General features: G+C 34.4%; 1 protein-coding gene and 1 non-coding gene across 4 annotated transcripts in view; one reads left to right on the plus strand and one right to left on the minus strand.

Annotated features, from left to right (window-relative positions):
• The window catches only part of LOC144960093 (SID1 transmembrane family member 1-like), a 38705-nt gene extending 31513 nt beyond the window's left edge, over positions 1–7192 (plus strand). For all 3 annotated transcript variants that reach the window (XM_078893043.1, XM_078893046.1, XM_078893045.1), the window contains 5 exons: positions 1543–1589; positions 2520–2625; positions 3936–4046; positions 5555–5668; positions 7001–7192. In XM_078893043.1, the coding sequence (XP_078749169.1) occupies positions 1543–1589; positions 2520–2625; positions 3936–4046; positions 5555–5668; positions 7001–7063 (441 nt within the window). In that variant the 3' untranslated portion in view covers positions 7064–7192. The remainder of the gene's footprint in view (positions 1–1542; positions 1590–2519; positions 2626–3935; positions 4047–5554; positions 5669–7000) is intronic.
• Positions 7193–17038: 9846 nt separating this feature from the next.
• Positions 17039–17110, minus strand: Trnag-ucc (transfer RNA glycine (anticodon UCC)). The gene has a single exon. It is a non-coding gene; the product is annotated as a tRNA-Gly (tRNA).
• Positions 17111–18310: the final 1200 nt, after the last annotated feature.

Here is an 18310-nt window from a genome sequence, read left to right on the forward strand (position 1 = left end):
GAATTACAAGGAGATAATTAATTGTGTCAAAATCACAGTCTTATGTGAGATGTCATAATATCATATTTGTAAATAGAATAACAACTGAAAACATTATTTTTTGGTGACACTTTGTAATATCCAATATCAAGTGTTGCTTGTGACAATGTAAAATAGCGATGACACCAAAGCTCAACTTACCTTTTCTGCATGGAGCCACGCTGGAAAGGCAAATGAAAGTGCTGCACTTCAAAGACTGGTAAGAAGGGTGGATCAAAATTGCGAATCGCCATTTAACGAAACAAACTTCCACGTGTTCACGCATGCCGTGTTGCTTGTGACAAATGACACCAAAACCAATAAACCTCAATATCGGCAAAACGGTATACATTTACTCCAAGATTTGAATTCAGATAGTAAATCTATCCTTTTTTCTCATAATAAAACATTATATAAACATTAAAAATGAGCTTTAAAGTTTCGTGTCAAGTCTTAGTATTGTGCTGTGTTTGATGACACCAAAGGTCACAAGCAACACCAACTTTTTAAGAACTCTATATGAAACTTATTCAGATATGTAATATACTGCAATTGAGTTTAAAAGTAAATTTTGACTTTATACTATTAGTCAAATTTCAATCACGTGAGCTAAAACATCACATTAAATTTCTACATGATTTCTAAAAAGGTGATGTGTTGACCTCGTTTTAAGCACATGCCAAACAGCATTCAAATTTCACTTTCAAGTTGTTTATTTCATATTCTGCTGAACAGAGTATGTTGAGCTATCTCATTTTATCTCTTCTTCATATTATCAATTGATTACAAGCATTAACCCTATGAAAACAGCCCATAATTAAGTAAAAATCAAATTTTCTTAACACTGGTATCAGGCGGGCACCTTTTGACCGTGGCTCATATATAAATATATATATACTAGAGGAGAACCCGATATTTGCGGGGGAAAAAAGGCTGTTACAAGCAGGTACTCTTTTACTTATTATATTACCATATTGTGGAAATTACCATAGATCAAGATTATCAACAGCCAAAATTGGTTCAGTATAAAGTGTGTAAAGGTACCTGGAAGTTAATTTGGCAATACGTTGGCCGACCAGATGATAATTCGCAATGTCAAATGCCCGATCATAATCATCATGCACAAGGGAGGGGACTCGCGCTTTTATTTTGTATTTTGTCTTGTTGAATCAATAAAATTCATCTTATTTTATTATGTATGTAATCCACAAGAAATGTACTTCTGTTTTAAGTAACATCCAATGCTTGTCATAATTTCTTTTTTAGAATTCATTAAACGCTTTCACAAGTCGTAGTACATAATTTTAATTCTCTCTGTTCTTAATTTTCATTTTATGTTTTATCATCATCATCATCATCATCATCATCATCGTCATCATCTTCTTTTTCTTCTTCTTCTTCAAAATACATCATCAACATCATCATCGTCTTCATCATTCAATATCGTTGTCGTTGTCATCATCATCATCATCATCATCATCATCATCATCATCATCTGTTTTTCTACCATTTCCCATTTCCCAGAATCGGTTCATCATGTTGGTTATAGGGAACATCATCAACTGGACATTGTAAGTATTCATACCATGACTCACAATGACTAAGGTATAAGGTATGCTAAAAACAAAAAACAAGAAAATAAGTGCAAGAAAAAAATATCATTTTGAGCATACTCTCCTCTTTATCTTTAGATGTTTAATATTTGTTATTTTGAATAATTAGTAGTTCGTATGAGAAATATTCACTGCAAACCATGCATACTTTCAATGAGAAATAATAAGTGTTTTTAATTCCTCTCAACTATTAGATAGCTTCTATAATTCAAGGATAGCACATCTAAGCAGAAAAGTGAGCGGAGCAGGCAATAAGATATTAAATGAGTAGAGAAATACCAGAGAACAAAAGAGAATAATAACTTTTGCGGTAATGGGGAGTCGAACCCACGACCCGACTGTTATGGTTACACTCACTTTTCTGAATTAATAGTCACCCAAAATATCAGAACTTACTCATTATCTCATTGTGTCTATTTGTGTTGAGAGTAGAGGTCCAAGCTCAACTGCTAACTCGCCAATAAACTTTCATGGTGTTTGTGTGTTAACCTCATGACCTCAAGAAGTCGCCAGAGGGACTCGAGATAATTACTACTTTTGAAACTATTTTTGAGTGGTAGATGGCGTTGATTGTAGAGCAGCTGTCTCGTGGCCAGGCGTAGGTGCTGTAACAATCTGGTCGTGGGTTTGACTTCCCATCATTGCAAAAGTTGCTATTCTCTATTGGCCTGTGGCAGTTCTTTACTCACTTCACATCTAAGCATTATCCTAAGGATTGATTCCTAGTAGATTATTATTGCACACCAGTAAACAGTGATCGATCATCAGGGATATTCATACTTGCCCTAAATTGGAAACAGTTTTACATACACAAAAGTCACACTGAGATTTTGAATAAAGAATTGATGAAGTCTTGAATTTCAGAATGTTACTTTTTTTTTTTTTCAGTGCCTTGTATGGTGCCATCACTCGACCCGCTGACTTTGCCAGCTACCTTCTGGCAATCTTCATAGGAAATCTACTCCTCTATTGCCTTTTTTATGTTATCATGAAGGTAAGCGGGGGCACTGATAGCTCAATTGGAAGAGCACTCACTTCTTACACTAAAGGCCCGAGGTTGATCCTTGGTGGTCTAGATTTTTTTCTGACACTCTTGTCCATTCAACAGTGATGGAGTAGCTTAGTCTGCTTGAACTAATGGAAATTGACTAGCATCCTTTACAAAGAGTGGCAAGCAATTACTATTGTTCATTTAACGCTGTAATAAATAACATTATGAGATTGAATGTAAGCTTAAATTTAATTACGAAAACAAATAGAATGGACCATAAACCATTATTCATCTTTACAACGTCACTACCACATCATCTCATTCATCTGTAGTGTTTCATTCATCCTGTTTGTTGATAAAGGGGAAACCTGAAACGTCCATTCTATCTGTTTTCATGATTAAATTGACACTTACATTTATTTCTTCGAGCTTTGAGCAGCAACATTTACATTACCCAGTATTCTTCAAGTTTAACACTGTAGAAACTGAGATAAACTGCGGATTCATTGGTTGAATGGCTTTGAAGGACTATTTAATAAAGGCAAGTGTCTGAATTATATGTGGTGTTGATGGTCTATTGGTAGTTGACGTTATCTTGAATATTTAGTGTGGTCAGTGATGTGATGGAGGCATTAACATGGAACCTGTAAGGAATTTTTTTTAAAGCGGCCTAGAAACAGCTGGAGCAAAGGCGGGAATTAATGAACAATTTGAAAAAGGTTGGCTTCTGATGGAAAGAATCAGGACTGGACAAAATGGATAGGATTTGTTGATGGCAGGATAAAAAGTTTTGGATGTCACGCTAACTGTTTTAGACATATGATAAATGATGGAAAAAATCTTTTAAAAAAATATTCTATTCCCTATTGGATAGTTTGAAAATGTAAACTGCATTTTACTCAAAAAATATTACTCTATACATTTGCTCTGATATATATTTTTTTCATACATTTGGTGATGGCCTTTGCTTTAGCTGAAGTGAAGGTCCCAAGTAAGTAAGTAAGTAAACAAATGACCAGATGGGTATCTCTTCAGCATCTTGTCATATAAGGTCATCCTGTTTCACCCCCCCCCCCCACCCCCACCCCATTCGGACGTGCATCAGTACTTTATTTCTTAACAATTTAGTAATTGATTAATTAATCAATATATTTTTTTTTTTTTTGGGGGGGGGGGGGGGGGGGGGTCTATTGAGATTGGATTTTACCAGTATGCAGATTTTAAAAAAATATAACTCAGGATAACTGTGATTTTCGATTCTCACATAGGAAATAATAATAAATGTTGACTTTTACCTTTTTTTGTGTCCCCAGTTACTGAGTGGAGAGCGAATCAGCCTCCTAGTCATGTTTGTCATGTTTATTTGTCTAGTCCTATGGGGATGTTCCCTCTACTTTTTCTTTCAACACGTCACCTCCTGGCAGGTAAGGACAGGGGAAGGTTTGATAGAACGATTTTCTCCTGTCTTTATTCATTCATTCATTCATTTATTCATTCATTCATTCATTTATATCTTCAATTCTTAATTCTTTTTTTTTCTTCTTCTTCTCTTTGCCTTCCTCTTTCTCCTCCTCTTTACCTAAAATGGTCATATTTTGCACTGTTTTTCATTAAAGACTTTTTATTTAACTCTTTTGATAGGACCGTCACTTAACATTAATCATTTAATTAGCTTACGGAAGGACCAACACTTAACAGTAATCATTTAATTAGCTTACGGAAGGACCAACACTTAACATTAATCATTTAATTAGCTTACGGAAGGACCAACACTTAACATTAATCATTTAATTAGCTTACGGAAGGACCAACACTTAACATTAATCATTTAATTAGCTTACGGAAGGACCAACACTTAACATTAATCATTTAATTAGCTTACGGAAGGACCGTCACTTAACATTAATCATTTAATTAGCTTACGGAAGTACCGTCACTTAACATTAATCATTTAATTAGCTTACGGAAGGACCGTCACTTAACATTAATCATTTAATTAGCTTACGGAAGGACCGTCACTTAACATTAATCATTTAATTAGCTTACGGAAGGACCAACACTTAACATTAATCATTTAATTAGCTTACGGAAGGACCGTCACTTAACATTAATCATTTAATTAGCTTACGGAAGGACCGTCACTTAACATTAATCATTTAATTAGCTTACGGATCAAATAATTGACTTTGAACATCTTAATCTTGAGCAATCTTAAAGCAATAAAGCACCAAACGTGTTCAGAAGGGACTCTAGCCAACAGCAACACAACACTTAACACGTAGGCACAAAACACCTTGATTTTCACTATATGCAAAGGCATCCTACAGTCTACAAACAAAAAATGTGTATATTTATGGTGATAATCAGAATTTTAAGAGAAAAAAAAATCTGTATTAAAGCTAAACACACATGATTTCTACCTATATTTATATGAATTGTCATTTGAAAGTGTTTTAAATTTGATGCAGTGTTATTTAGTTTGGTCACTTATTTATTTCTTGAAATAATAGCAACATTTTCAACCACTTTTTATCTAAAATTTTGATGAGGAAAATCCCAGCCTGGAGTAAAAAAAAAAAAAATCTGAATTTGTGACCTTCTGTCTCAAATGGCATTAGATATGTGAGAGATGTCAAAATGGAATTTGAAATTTAAAATGACCAGTGCTGATAAATTTTAAAAATTATTTTAAAAGTTGAAATAAAATTATATTCGTTCTCCTTAAAAAAATAAAAACTAAACCCAAGTCTCATATTTTTGACAATAAACTCAATATTTCGTTTCTAAATCACCCTGATACAATACTTTGTTGTGAAGGGAGAGGTCACTTCTGTTCAATTTGAGCCTCAAACCAAAAAAAAATCTGTATATACCGATTAAATCTTAAGTGTCAGGCCCGTGTGACCTTTGATATTTCTTCTGTTATCTACAGGAAACTCCCTCAGGATCACGTGAAGGCAACAGGGAATGCATTCTTCTGAATTTCTACGATTCTCACGATGTTTGGCACTTCCTGTCTGCCTTTAGTTTGTTTTTCTCTTTCATGGTAAGTAGAATACATAATATAGTTTAAAAAAATTTTTTTTGTTGATTTATTGGAAAAATATGTGAGAAAAATCTCTAAGACCATTTGATAGTAGAAACTAAGCCTGTGTTTCCTTTTTTTCTTTTTTTTTTTTTTTGGTGCCTCTAATGTGCATCGGTTACTTAATTATTGAAATGGCCATTATTTTCAGGTGTCTCATACTTTGTTCTGAAGTTGGCCCATAAGTTCTCTGTAAGAGCAGTAATATGTATTCAAACATTCATACAGAATCAATAATTGCGACAAATTAATTATTTTCTATAGGCATTCAATTGAGAGAAAAAAAGTAGAGAATAGTATTCTTAATCGTTTTATTTACTAATATTGATTTATGTCACAGTCATCAAGGTCCGATAAAAAAAGACTCCTTTGCTATTTTTGACATGTACAAACGTTATTGCTTGAAGCTGGAAGAAATAAATAACAATAATGAAAGGGAATAGAAGCCTCAATTTAATTTATAAAGACAGATGATGTGGACGTTTCTTTTAGGGAACACTGAAACGTCCACAACCATCTGGTTTCGTAAATTAAATTGAAGCTTCTTTTCCTTTTTTAAAAATTTATTTCTAACAAGAGAATTTGTGCATATAAGCTAGTGATGTTGATAACTTTTAGATACTATAATTAGAATTGGCACTTGATTATCACATCTGTCACTTGTGCAGGTGTGCAGTTTTAGGTTCTGTTCTTTGTCATTGGGAGAAAATGAATGCCATGATTAGATCTTGTAAACATATTTCATTGAATATTATCTAGAAGTAAAGTAAAATTGAGACGCCGATGAAGGGGTTTGAGTTCTCTGGGTGATAGTGCAATGTCTAATCCACTCAACCCTCTCGCTTCTTGAAATTCTCAGACATTATTTTGTGATAACAATTGAACAGTTGTGTCCCATCATCTCAAAATGGTATTATGTTAGGATGTACAGGATGTCGGAAAGCGACGTGGACATTTATATGATCAGAAATATAAATTATCGGTTCTTTGGTCATCAAGAAACTTTGTTAATTTTCCTTAATTGACATTTAAACTTAATCAAAGTCTAATATTCTTGGCATTGGGAGAAAATGAATGCCATGGTTAGGTCTTATAAGAAAATTGCTTTAAATAATATGTAGATGAGGACTAGATCTGGATGGAGAGCCCTAAATGTAAAGTCATCTCTCATGTCTCCTCTCAATCTTCAAGACTTGAAATTATCCAATATGCTGTCATAAATTTGAAACACTAGATCACGATTGAATGTCAATGTGATTTTGTTCTCCTTTTTTTCCCCCTTTTATCCTCCAGATTCTGCTACTTCTTGACGATGATTTGTCATTGAAGCCTCGTAACCAAATTCCTGTTTTCTAATTGCCAAACAAGCCATCGTCCAATACTGACATTGTATCGTCACTTCCAGGGGATGGCACTCCCTGTAATATTACCCATCCCCAAATTCATTAACCTCCAATTCTCAAATTCACTACCCCCACCTCCCAATACCTCTCACCCCCCCCCCCCCCCCTCCCTCTCTCTCTCTCTTTCTCTCTCATCACTCGTTCACACCCTCCCTCCCTCTCTCTCTCTACCAGTCTCTCTCTCTCTCTCTCTCTCTCTCTCTCTCTCTCTCTCTCTCTCTCTCTCTCTCTCTCTCTCTCTCTCTCTCTCTCTCTCCTCTCCCTCTCTCCTCTCTCTCTCTCTCTCTCTCTCCCAGTCTCCTCTCTCTCTCCTCTCTCCTCTCTCTCTCTCTCTCCCAGTCTCTTCTCTCTCTCCTCTCTCTCTCTCTCTCTCTCTCTCTTCCCAGTCTCTCCTCTCTCTCCTCTCTCTCTCTCTCTCTCTCTCTCTCTCTCTCCCAGTCTCTCTCTCTCTTCTCTCCCCAGTCTCTCTCTCTCTCTCTCCTCTCTCTCTCTCCAGTTCTCTCTCCTCCTCTCTCTCCTCTCTCTCTCTCTCTCTCTCTCTCTCCCAGTCTCTCTCTCCTCTCCAGTCTCTCTCTCTCTCTCCTCCTCTCTCTCTCTCTCCCAGTCTCTCTCTCTCTCTCTCTTCTCTCCAGTCTCTCTCTCTCCTCCTCTCTCTCTCCTCTCTCTCTCTCAGTCTCTCTCTCTCTCTCTCTCTCCTCTCTCTCTTCTCTCTCTCCATCTCTCTCCTCTCTCTCCTCTCTCCTCCTCTCTCCTCCTCTCCTCTTCTTCTCTCTTCTCTCTCTCTCTCTCTCTCTCTCTCTCTCTGTGTCCCCCTCTACACACTCTATAATTTAATTATTACATTACATCTCCCTTTTCACTCCCCCCATCCTCCCATTCCTTTCCTTCCACTCCATTTGTATTTTTCATGCAGCTCAGGAATGTGACAAATGAGTTATTTTATAAGCCATGAGGTTTTGGCCATTACTATTACTTCGAAGCCTACGTCATGGTTGCTGAGTATCTGTTTTAAATATTTTTTTTCTATTTTTATCAATCCTATACCGGTGGGGTTCAATTTTATTCTCACCTATCTCTAAACAGAGACAATTTTTTACCATTTCCACCAAGAGAGCAATTGAAAAAAGGGATGATATTTCGTCTAGTACAAAATCCTTTCAGAATTCCCCCAAAAACTTCACACAACTTAAAAAACTTTTGAAGAAAAAAAAAAACTCAAACAGAAAAGCAACAAGTACATTCTATATACTATCCTTCAGTATAATGAGCTCTACAACAACTTTAGCCTAAAAAATTTCTTTAATATCCGTGATGTACAAAAAGAAATCAGAATAATAGAATTGTTGGTTGCATCGTAACGAATGCGACGATTTTTCTATGGTTGATAAGGAGAGGGTTAAGTATGCTCAAAGCACTTGACAAAGGATCCCAAGCTTATAATACTAAACATGTAGGATAAGGTATTCAACCTATGAGGCAATATTATAATTTTTTTTCCCAACATAAACAATGTTATAAATGAGTATGTAAGAAATTGTGAGTAAAGAGCCTTTCAAGGACTCAACTTTGCGCTGGTAGTCAAGCGGAGATTCACATCTTCAACCTCCAGGCAGCTGGCCGAGTGCCATACAAGCAGACTACAAAGTAAGAGTGATGAGACTTGGTCTACATGAACCCCGAATGGCATCACTTACTGCTCTTTTGATGTTTAAATAGTTACCTGGGAGTCTGTGATTATAAACAGATTTTTTAAAAAGGGGGTTAGGGGATTATGATAGAAAAAAAAATTCTGTTGCCCGGTAAAGGAAAAAGTTACAACTATTATTGTCAGAAATACAATACCAGTATTTCTTCATGTTTTATCTGTTTAGTAATCTCTAATGGTGAGATTACCTCTTTGTCATGAAATTCCTGTGATGCCTTACATCTTTTTAAAAAATCTAATTATGTGTTCGCACATTAGATTGAAGCTTCTATTCCATTTTATTGTTATTTTTTTTTTATTTTTTTTTTTTAAATTATTGAAATTTCATTCATTCTCATTAATAAAAGATTATATATATATATTTATGAGTGTTGGTGGGAACTCGCAGGTACGAAAGTGCCCGATAATAATGGTTAGAGCTAATATAAAATACAAGTACTCCGATTACGCCGACTGAGGACGTGGAAGAGACCCACAGAAACGAACGTCTCGGCCATATAATGTGAGTGACAATTTGTATTTTATATATATATACATATATATATATATATATATATATATATATATATATATATATATATATATATATATATATATATATATATATATATATATATATATATATATATATATATATATTATATAATATAATATATATATATATATATATATTGATTTAACTGAAGGTCAGAATGTAAACTTTAAATTCAACATTCAGAGTCTAAACTAGATTAGCTTGACCTCATAATGGATTGATGCGATGAGCTACAAATTATAAATTGTAAAACAATTAATGTGTTTTTTGGGGACCTGCAAATACCCTCGTGTAGCGGGTTGACAATCAACAGAGACATGATGAGAAAGTAAAAGAAATATCCTCGCATTCAATGACCAAAGAAAGGTGATTTCATTTAGCATTTTATGTTACCAGATTTAGATATAATATATGCATATTTTCTGAAGAGAGAACCTTTCAGGGTTACATGACACATTCATTTATAAATATATATTAAAATATATATATATTTTTTTTTTTTGTTTTTTTTTTTGAGAACACAATGTATATTTTCTGTGTGTTTTATTGGTTTTATTTTGTATATTTGTTCTTTATTTCCTTTTTAGTTGTATTTATTGTTTTTACATGCTAGACTTGATATTATGGACAATTTTGTAGTATAAGTTACCCCTCGAATTTATTAATGAGCATTGATCATTTAAAATGAAATTATATATTATATCAAGGAGAGCTTTAGAGACAGTATAGTGGTCCTTGATATATATATATATATATATATATATATATATATATATATATATATATATATATATATATATATATATATATATATATATATATCTTTCTCTCTTTCTCTTTCTTATAGAGAAAAATAATGTAATAAGTGATACTCGAGGGTGTAGTTAAAATAATTAAGATTCGTTATAATTGCAGTACCTTTTATTTAAATATGTTTGTTTTGTTAACTTCCAATTATCACCATTTGTCACATACGTCTTTCAGTCGTGAGATCATTCATTTCCCATGTGGAAAACTGCTAAATACACTCCAACACTATTACTCTAACCTACTGTAATTTTATGATATTAACAAGTACTCATACCTGTGTTACTATTGATGTGTGTGTGTGTGTGTGTGTTTGTGTGTGTGTGTGTTTAGATGTATGCATGTATATGTGTTTGTTTGTGTGCAGTGGACAGAGAGCCATTAAGAAGTGTCTTCATCGTGGGCCAAAGGATTTAGAGATTTACAGTGTGGAGCGGATATATCGACATCACATGCTTATATCGACATGACATTAAAGTCCCATTTTTTTTTCTCGTATGAATGAATACCTAGCTATAGGCAATAATGGATATTGTAAGAATGCTGGTACACAGGCAAATGGCATTGTATGAAATTGAAATATGGTTTCATATTGCCTGTGAGGGGAAGAAATGAAACACTGAAGCTCATTGAGCATTGTAAATGTGTGTAAATGCAATTTATAAATCTTCATATTTTTTTTTTTTTTTGTTTGTTAAAAAGAATTTCAAGCATTGATAATCTATATCCGTGCTTATAATCATTCCATAAAACTCTTTAAAAATTTAACTGTAACATTTAAAACTCATTATGTGTGATGGGCAGAATCCCGCTCAAGGGCAGGAGAACATTGACTAGCCCTGGAACAACGGATTTTTCATTGATCAACGGGTTTGCTAATCCCTCTGTCTTCACAAATCATTTATTGTCCTTTCTATGTGACTTTGTGTCTTTGTTTTTTGAACGAGACCATTTGTTTTATGCCAGAGCCATGCTCAGAGTCCATTGCTGGGAAGAAAAGGGTCGGATGGATCTTTATCTTTTTATGAGAGATGATATTTTTTTTTCCTTGTCTTCATCTCTCCATTATTGATTATGTCATTGACAAGATTTCACCATCATGCCAATTTTGTAACCATCTGAGTGCATCCCTTCTGGTGGAGATCCTGTTGTGGTGTCACTGTGAAACATTTAGGTGATTTGAGTCTACTAAGGGTATTTTACTCTTGGATCTACTTCGGATACCTTTTGAACTAGTCTTGTTGTGTCTTCTATTCCCATTTCTTTGTTCCCTTTCCAGGTTGCTCTCTGTCTTTGTTCTGGATTGAGGTTTGTTATCAGTCATAAATGTTTTTTACTTTGTAAACCTTTGAGTGTTTCAGTGGACCTCCCACGATGGGCAGAGGCCACTTGCTGTGTCTTCTGCCCCTCCAACTGCCCCCCCCCCCCCCTATCACCATATATTATCTGTTTTCCCTTTCTATGTTGATCTGTCTTTATTGTGGATATTGCTCGTTTTTTTTTAGGTTTTTTTCCCCACTAATCTTGGGGGATCCATATCTGGGAGGGAAACAGCCAAATATAGTACCTTTATTTCGAGAGATGATATTTTTCTGCCCTCTAAACCACTCTCTGTATATACATTTATAATAATTATGATAAGTTTTGTAAATATTTGAGTGTATCCTTCATAGCGGGATCCTTTGCTTGCGTCTGGATGAGACGTTTTGGTAAGGTCAAAATAGACACATTGGTGGATTTATCGTGGAATCTTCTGTTCCCTATTTGAACCAGTCCTATTAACTTCAGATTTATAACTTTTTATATATATCATTTCCCTTTTTACTGAAATGACCTACTAGTACTAATAGTAGTGTCGCAAGTAAAAGACAAAACCGTCTCACTTTTTTGTTCTTTATTCTTTAGCTTGATCAGAACTTTTTGACTGTTCCATCAAATGGGAAATGATATAAATAAAAAGTTATAGATCTGAAGTTAATAGGACTGGTTCACATAGGGAACAGAAGATTCCATGATCAATCCACCAATGTATCTATTTTGACCATACCAAAACGCGTCATCCAGATACCAGCAAAGGATCCCGCTTAAATGACCTAATAAAGTTGCAAGAAAAAGACACTTTGTTGTTCTTTATTCTTTAACTTGATCAAAATCTTTTGACTATTCCATCATTTCCTTATTATCAGCACTGAAATGACTAAAAATGTCGCCAAACACCACGAAAACTAAATGAATGTCAACAAACGCAACAAACTCACTTGTTTGTCTTTTACAAATTAATGTTATTAATTTTTTTTTTTTTTTTTTTTTTGGTGTGGCTATGCTCGTTGTTTTATATGTCATATTGTTTTACTATGTTGACTTAAATATCGATGGCTTTGGTAAACCGTTCAACTCCAAGAATACACTGTTTTCTGATTATGGCCAAGATTACTCTTCAATTAATGACGCATCATGTCTGTTAATGAATGTAGGGTATAAATATCCAATGAAAATGCTTTATTTTGACATGGGACAAACACTTTCATTTCTATTGGACCGTATTCGATATTTGACTCTCTCGATTTCCCCATGATTGAAAATCAAACAAACTTGTTCAATTTTCCATTCATATGAGCTTTAGAGAGTTAAAAGATAATCTCCTCCATATTTGAATTTCCCCAAATTGAACCGTTTGAGGTGAAGTCATCGATAGGTGATTCCTGCCTTCGCTTTGTAAACAATGCAATTATTGCCATATTGTATCAAATAATATTCCATGTGTCCATATTTGAATATTCCATGATATGATTTTAACTAAACCTTTACAGCAGGGGCGAGATGACGAAGTGGATAAAGCACTGTACTACACACTAACTCCTGGAAGTCTCGGGGTAGAGCTCCGCTGTTGACATCATATTTTTTCTTTGAGCAAGAAGTTTAGTCCCTGTTGCTCACATGTTCAGCGCTGCGCTGTGTCTGATGCCTGGGTTATTTCGAGATAGACTTATTAAATGTTAGGCATAGACTATAGATTCCAGAGACAATTTATCCCTTTGAGTGTGAGATAAACAAATGGAATTTTAGTTTTGCACTGAACTAATCTGATATCATGTCTTACTGTTTTTACCAAGAGAACTGTAACACTGGTGTAATTTATTCCTAATTGAAGCACCACTTCAATTGCTGCTAGTTCTTTCATAGTGAAAGTGATAAAGTCTGCAGTTAAAACTGATTAAATAAAAAGGAGGAATTATGGTTTGAAAAGCTGTCAGTTTGTATCATTTGTAAACTTAACAACCTGGGTGGGGTTCCCTACCTCCACAGTGGGCAGGGAGGTACTTACCGCGTCTTCTATCCCCTTATATCTGTTTTCCAACATGCTTTCTGTCTTTGTCTTGGTGTGAGATTGCTCGGTTTTGTCCCAACCCTGGCCGGAGTCCTTGACTGGGAGGGAAACAGTCAAATGCATAGTTATTGTTGTGGGAGATGATATTTTTTTCCTTGTAAATCATCTCTCTGTTATGTGTTATTATATTTGTTATTTTAAATGTATAATGCAAGCATTTGAGTGTATTCCTCTTTGTTGGATTTTGTGCTTGTGTCTGGATGAGACTTATAGGTGATCTCAAACTAAGTGCATTGGTGGTATGCTCTTGGAATCTACATCTGATCCCTATTTGTTCCCAGTTCCCCTATGTCTTACTTTTTCTTGGGTGCTTTAATTGTAATTCTAGAACTTTTTACTATCCCATTTTCTTCCTTTTTACTGGCGCTGATATGACCTTAATGTGTTGCAAGCGCCGTAAAACCCTTAAAAACAAACAAACAACAAACTTAACAACCTAACCCAAACCAAAATATTACCTCACAATACCAGGCAAAGGCCACTAAAAGAACGCGGAAGGTATTCGACCAATATGATCATCATTTGTTTCCCTGAGCCCTGCAAATGACAACTCATTTTTCACTTTCTTCATGTGATCGTCCCCTTGTATTGTAACATTAGTATTAGTATTAGAAGGCTGCGGTCAGTTTTATCTATAATTAAATGACCAAACTTTACAAGCTTGCCTTTTTTTATTATCACTAAATGATTTTATTTCATCTTGCTCCAATTTTCATTATGAAAACCATGAAATAAAGATGTATATGATGTTTATCATTTGGTTATTGATTGTATTACTTTAGTTGTATTATTACGAATTGCGCAACGTTTAGCACCAAGCCGGAGGGAAGGGGGGGGGGGGGGGGGTGTAAAAGTGTGATGTAGTTTTTCGGCCTTTCATGATGCCACAGGGACTTCACTTTTGCTGTCCCCTCTTCCCCCTTTGACCTGTTTGACCAGATGCATTAACAAAGCAACAACAAAAAAGAAACTTAAAATCTTTCCCTTTGCTGTGGATGCTCTATCTGAAACATTTGGGACAAAATGACCAAAGACTACATTGAAAGTCTAACAACCTCCATGTATAGCAAATGGCGCCCAAATGAAGTACACATCAGTATCAAGGAGAAACGTTTAAATTCCAAACCGAATGTCATAGCAGTCGCAAGTTAGTAGCAACAGTGTTGGTCATAAAGATGCCCCTGTTATTTGTAACATCAAATGAAGACTTGTTCTTTGTCGATCAATTTTGATTGAAAATATCACCGGCTATATTCAGACTAGATTGATGAAACATCTACCAAATAAAAATAGATATACTTAACTCTTACTCTTATAAGATAAATAATTGCACTACGATTTAAGATTTAAATCCGGTGGTCCCTCGATGACCACAAAAAAAAAAAAAAGATATGGTTTAAAAAATTCTCACTCCATGGGCCTTATTTATTTATTTATGTGTTTATGTATAAATTTACTTATTTATTCATTTATTTATTTGATCCATTTATCAATCATTTTTTTTCTTAATAAAACACAAGAAATAAACAACTAAAATTCGAAAGAAATCCAATTTTAAATAAAGCAAATGTAGATGGGTATCAAAGACTTATTATTTATTTATTTATTTATTTATAAATTAAATATTTGATGAATCAATTAATTTATATATGTATTGGCGACCTTCCGTCTCAAAACGGTATTATGTCAGGGTTATCTAGGTACTGAAATTTGAATGTGTAGCTTCAAATATGAAACAAGGGGGGTAATTTCAATTCGTCATGTTAGACAATACCGATAATTTCTTTCATTGCAGTCAACTCAAAATGCCTACTTCTTATCATTCTAACTCTAAATTAACTTGTAGAGGACGATTCATCCTGCCCGACGTGAACATATTTACAGGTCTGATAACCGGACGCACTTATGGGCATAGTTTAACATTACTGTAATGGAATTTTGCGTCATTTTTTGAGATTTCCATTACAACAATGAGCCCACAACTAATTGGGTTATCACACCTGCAACTACGTGCACGTCGATCCTGACATAATAACGTTTCGAGAAGATGGGTCACATACATTTCTTAATTTCTTTATGTATTTATTTATTTTCATTATTTTTAATGTGTGTTGGTCGACGTGATCTTATTTGAATTGTTCACGTATGTGCTCGACCACTTGCTGCTACACAACACATTCTCTCAACCAAGCTTTCATTGTTTTCCAACTTCTAGCCTACGTAATAAATGGGAAACCCGAAACATCCAAATCAAATGCTTTGGTGAAGTAAATTAAAATTGAAGACCCCCCCCCCCCCCCCACACACACACACACACACAAAAAGTACTAAAAGCAGTTTAGCTACACTTTCAAGATTATTTACTAATAAGTGATATGATCACCTCAGTTCAATCACCAATTATTTTCACAAGAAACATAACCTTCGTCCACGATCTCAATACATGTACTACATTTAAAAAAAAAAATGTTTTTGGTATACTCTATACTATATAGATAGTATGCAGATGACGTCACTATAGATAGAATGCGCTTGGCCAAGGAGTTCACAACATTGCCATCCGGAAGTATAACGGACCAACACACAAACTCTGTGTAACCATGAACTTTTATAGTCTGGTTAATACAGTTTAGTGAGAACAACTCACAAACGCGGATGGCAAAAACAATAACAAAGGCCTGAGTGACGTCATCTGCATACTATCTATAGCCTAATCCAAATGTGTAACCTCATTTTCAAAACTAACTTCCTGTGACTCTAGCACTAGGCTCTTCAATTTTTTTTCTATCATATTTTTACATTGCTTTCCGTGCTTCTTCGAGCTCCATTTGCATTCCACTCCCATTGTTAATCTAGTAAGCTTGAAAATGATGATGATATGTAATAATAATAATAATAATAATAATAATAATAATAATAATAATAATAATAATAATAATAATAATAATAATAATAATATTAATAATAATGATGATGATGATGATGATGATGATGATGATGATGATGATGATGATGATGATGATGGTGACGACAATAATAATGATAATAATAATAATAATAATAATAATAATAATAATAATAATAATAATAATAATAATAATAATAATAATAATAATAATAATAATAATAATAATAATAATAATAATAATAAGTAACAATGTGAAACTGACTTTAAGCTTCAATTTGATATACGAAAACAGATAAAATGAACGTTTCAGGTTTTCCCCTTTATCAACAAACAGGATGAATGAAACACTACAGACGAATGAGATAATGTGGTAGTGACGTTGTAAAGATGAATAAACAAAAAAATTGATGGGCAGGAAATAGTATGCTACTCCGTAAGGAAGCACGAATTAAAATAGAGAAATAGAACCTGATAAGAGGTGTGCAATTAATAAAGTTAAATAACAATAAAATATAACAATAACAATAATTAACTCAAAGTAAACAAAACATAAAAAAACAAGAGACAAAATAAGTAAAAAAAAACTGCGTCAGCCGGGAGTCGAACCCGGGTCGATTGCTTGGAAGGCAACCATGCTGACCGTTACACCACCGACGCTTACAGATAGGGTGATCACATTTTTATTATATAGTTTTACTTATTTAATCTTTAGAAAAGAAAATATTCAGACTGCCTAACATTTCTTTTCTTCTTGCTTTGAAAATGTTTGGAAATTCGTAGAGTCGAAGTTGCTTTGTAATGTGATGGAGAAGATCGGTTTCTTTTACAATTATAGTTTTTTTTATTTTATTTTATTTTTTTTTTTTTGGCTGTTGGCTTTGGGGTCTTGAGGAGAGATAACTAGTAAAATTATATAGAATTATTAATGGAATAAAAGTATCAATTTTAACAATCAAATTCAAATATCATTTTCCTTTTGCGTAATGACTTTAGATGTTTTTGTGTTTAAGATTTAATTCATGCATTTTAGATCCTTACATTTTATTTTCTTGTAATAGAAATTATCTGGCAAGTGACAATTTGTAGCAGTAGTGCTGGGTCGAGTTTGAAACGATCAAATCGAGCGGGTTTTCGATCGAGTCCTCTAAAATCGAGTCGGTTTCGGGCGGGTTTCGAGTCAGTGACGTCATCGAGCAGTGATTCGTTTGAAAAAAAAAATACGAGCATCTCGGTTGCCACAGGAAACTTCACAGTCCCCTCCCTCTCTTATGTCTGTGGCTGGCTTGACTGCAGCTGGTTATGATGGGGGCTGCCAGATGGCCAAGTTCAAAATTGGTTACTAAGAAATGTTTTTCTATTATTATTCATTTAAAAAAAAATCTTTTATTTTAAAAAAAATGAAAAGATAAGTTTTATCCAACTGTAGTCGATTGTTTTATTAATTAAAATCAATGAGTTTTTCAAGGGAGTCAGGATGATTGTGGTGTTTGATAATGTGAGGTTCTATTTGACTATTTGGCCAAGAAAAAATCTGGCTGTTTGGAAGCCTTGATTTTATTTATTTTAATTAATTTTTTTTTATCATCGTTCGTCGCATCACACGCACACACCCACACACGCACGCACACACAGGCACACACACGCACACACACACACCCACACACACACACACGCCATCAAAACTGCAGTTGTTGATTTGGTGAAGGGGTGGCACGTCAAACCCCCCCCCCCCCCCCCCCCCCCCTAATCAGAGAAGGAATACAGCGATATTCACCTTGACATATTTCATATTAATTTATGTCGCGCCAAAAGTTGTCGGGTGTAACCTACATGACCGCCCCCACCTCACATTTGTCA

This window comes from Berghia stephanieae, chromosome 14 (genome assembly GCF_034508935.2).
Source record: "Berghia stephanieae isolate SIO BIC M18660-M18661 chromosome 14, UCSD_Bste_1.3, whole genome shotgun sequence".
NCBI classification, from domain to species: domain Eukaryota; kingdom Metazoa; phylum Mollusca; class Gastropoda; order Nudibranchia; family Aeolidiidae; genus Berghia; species Berghia stephanieae.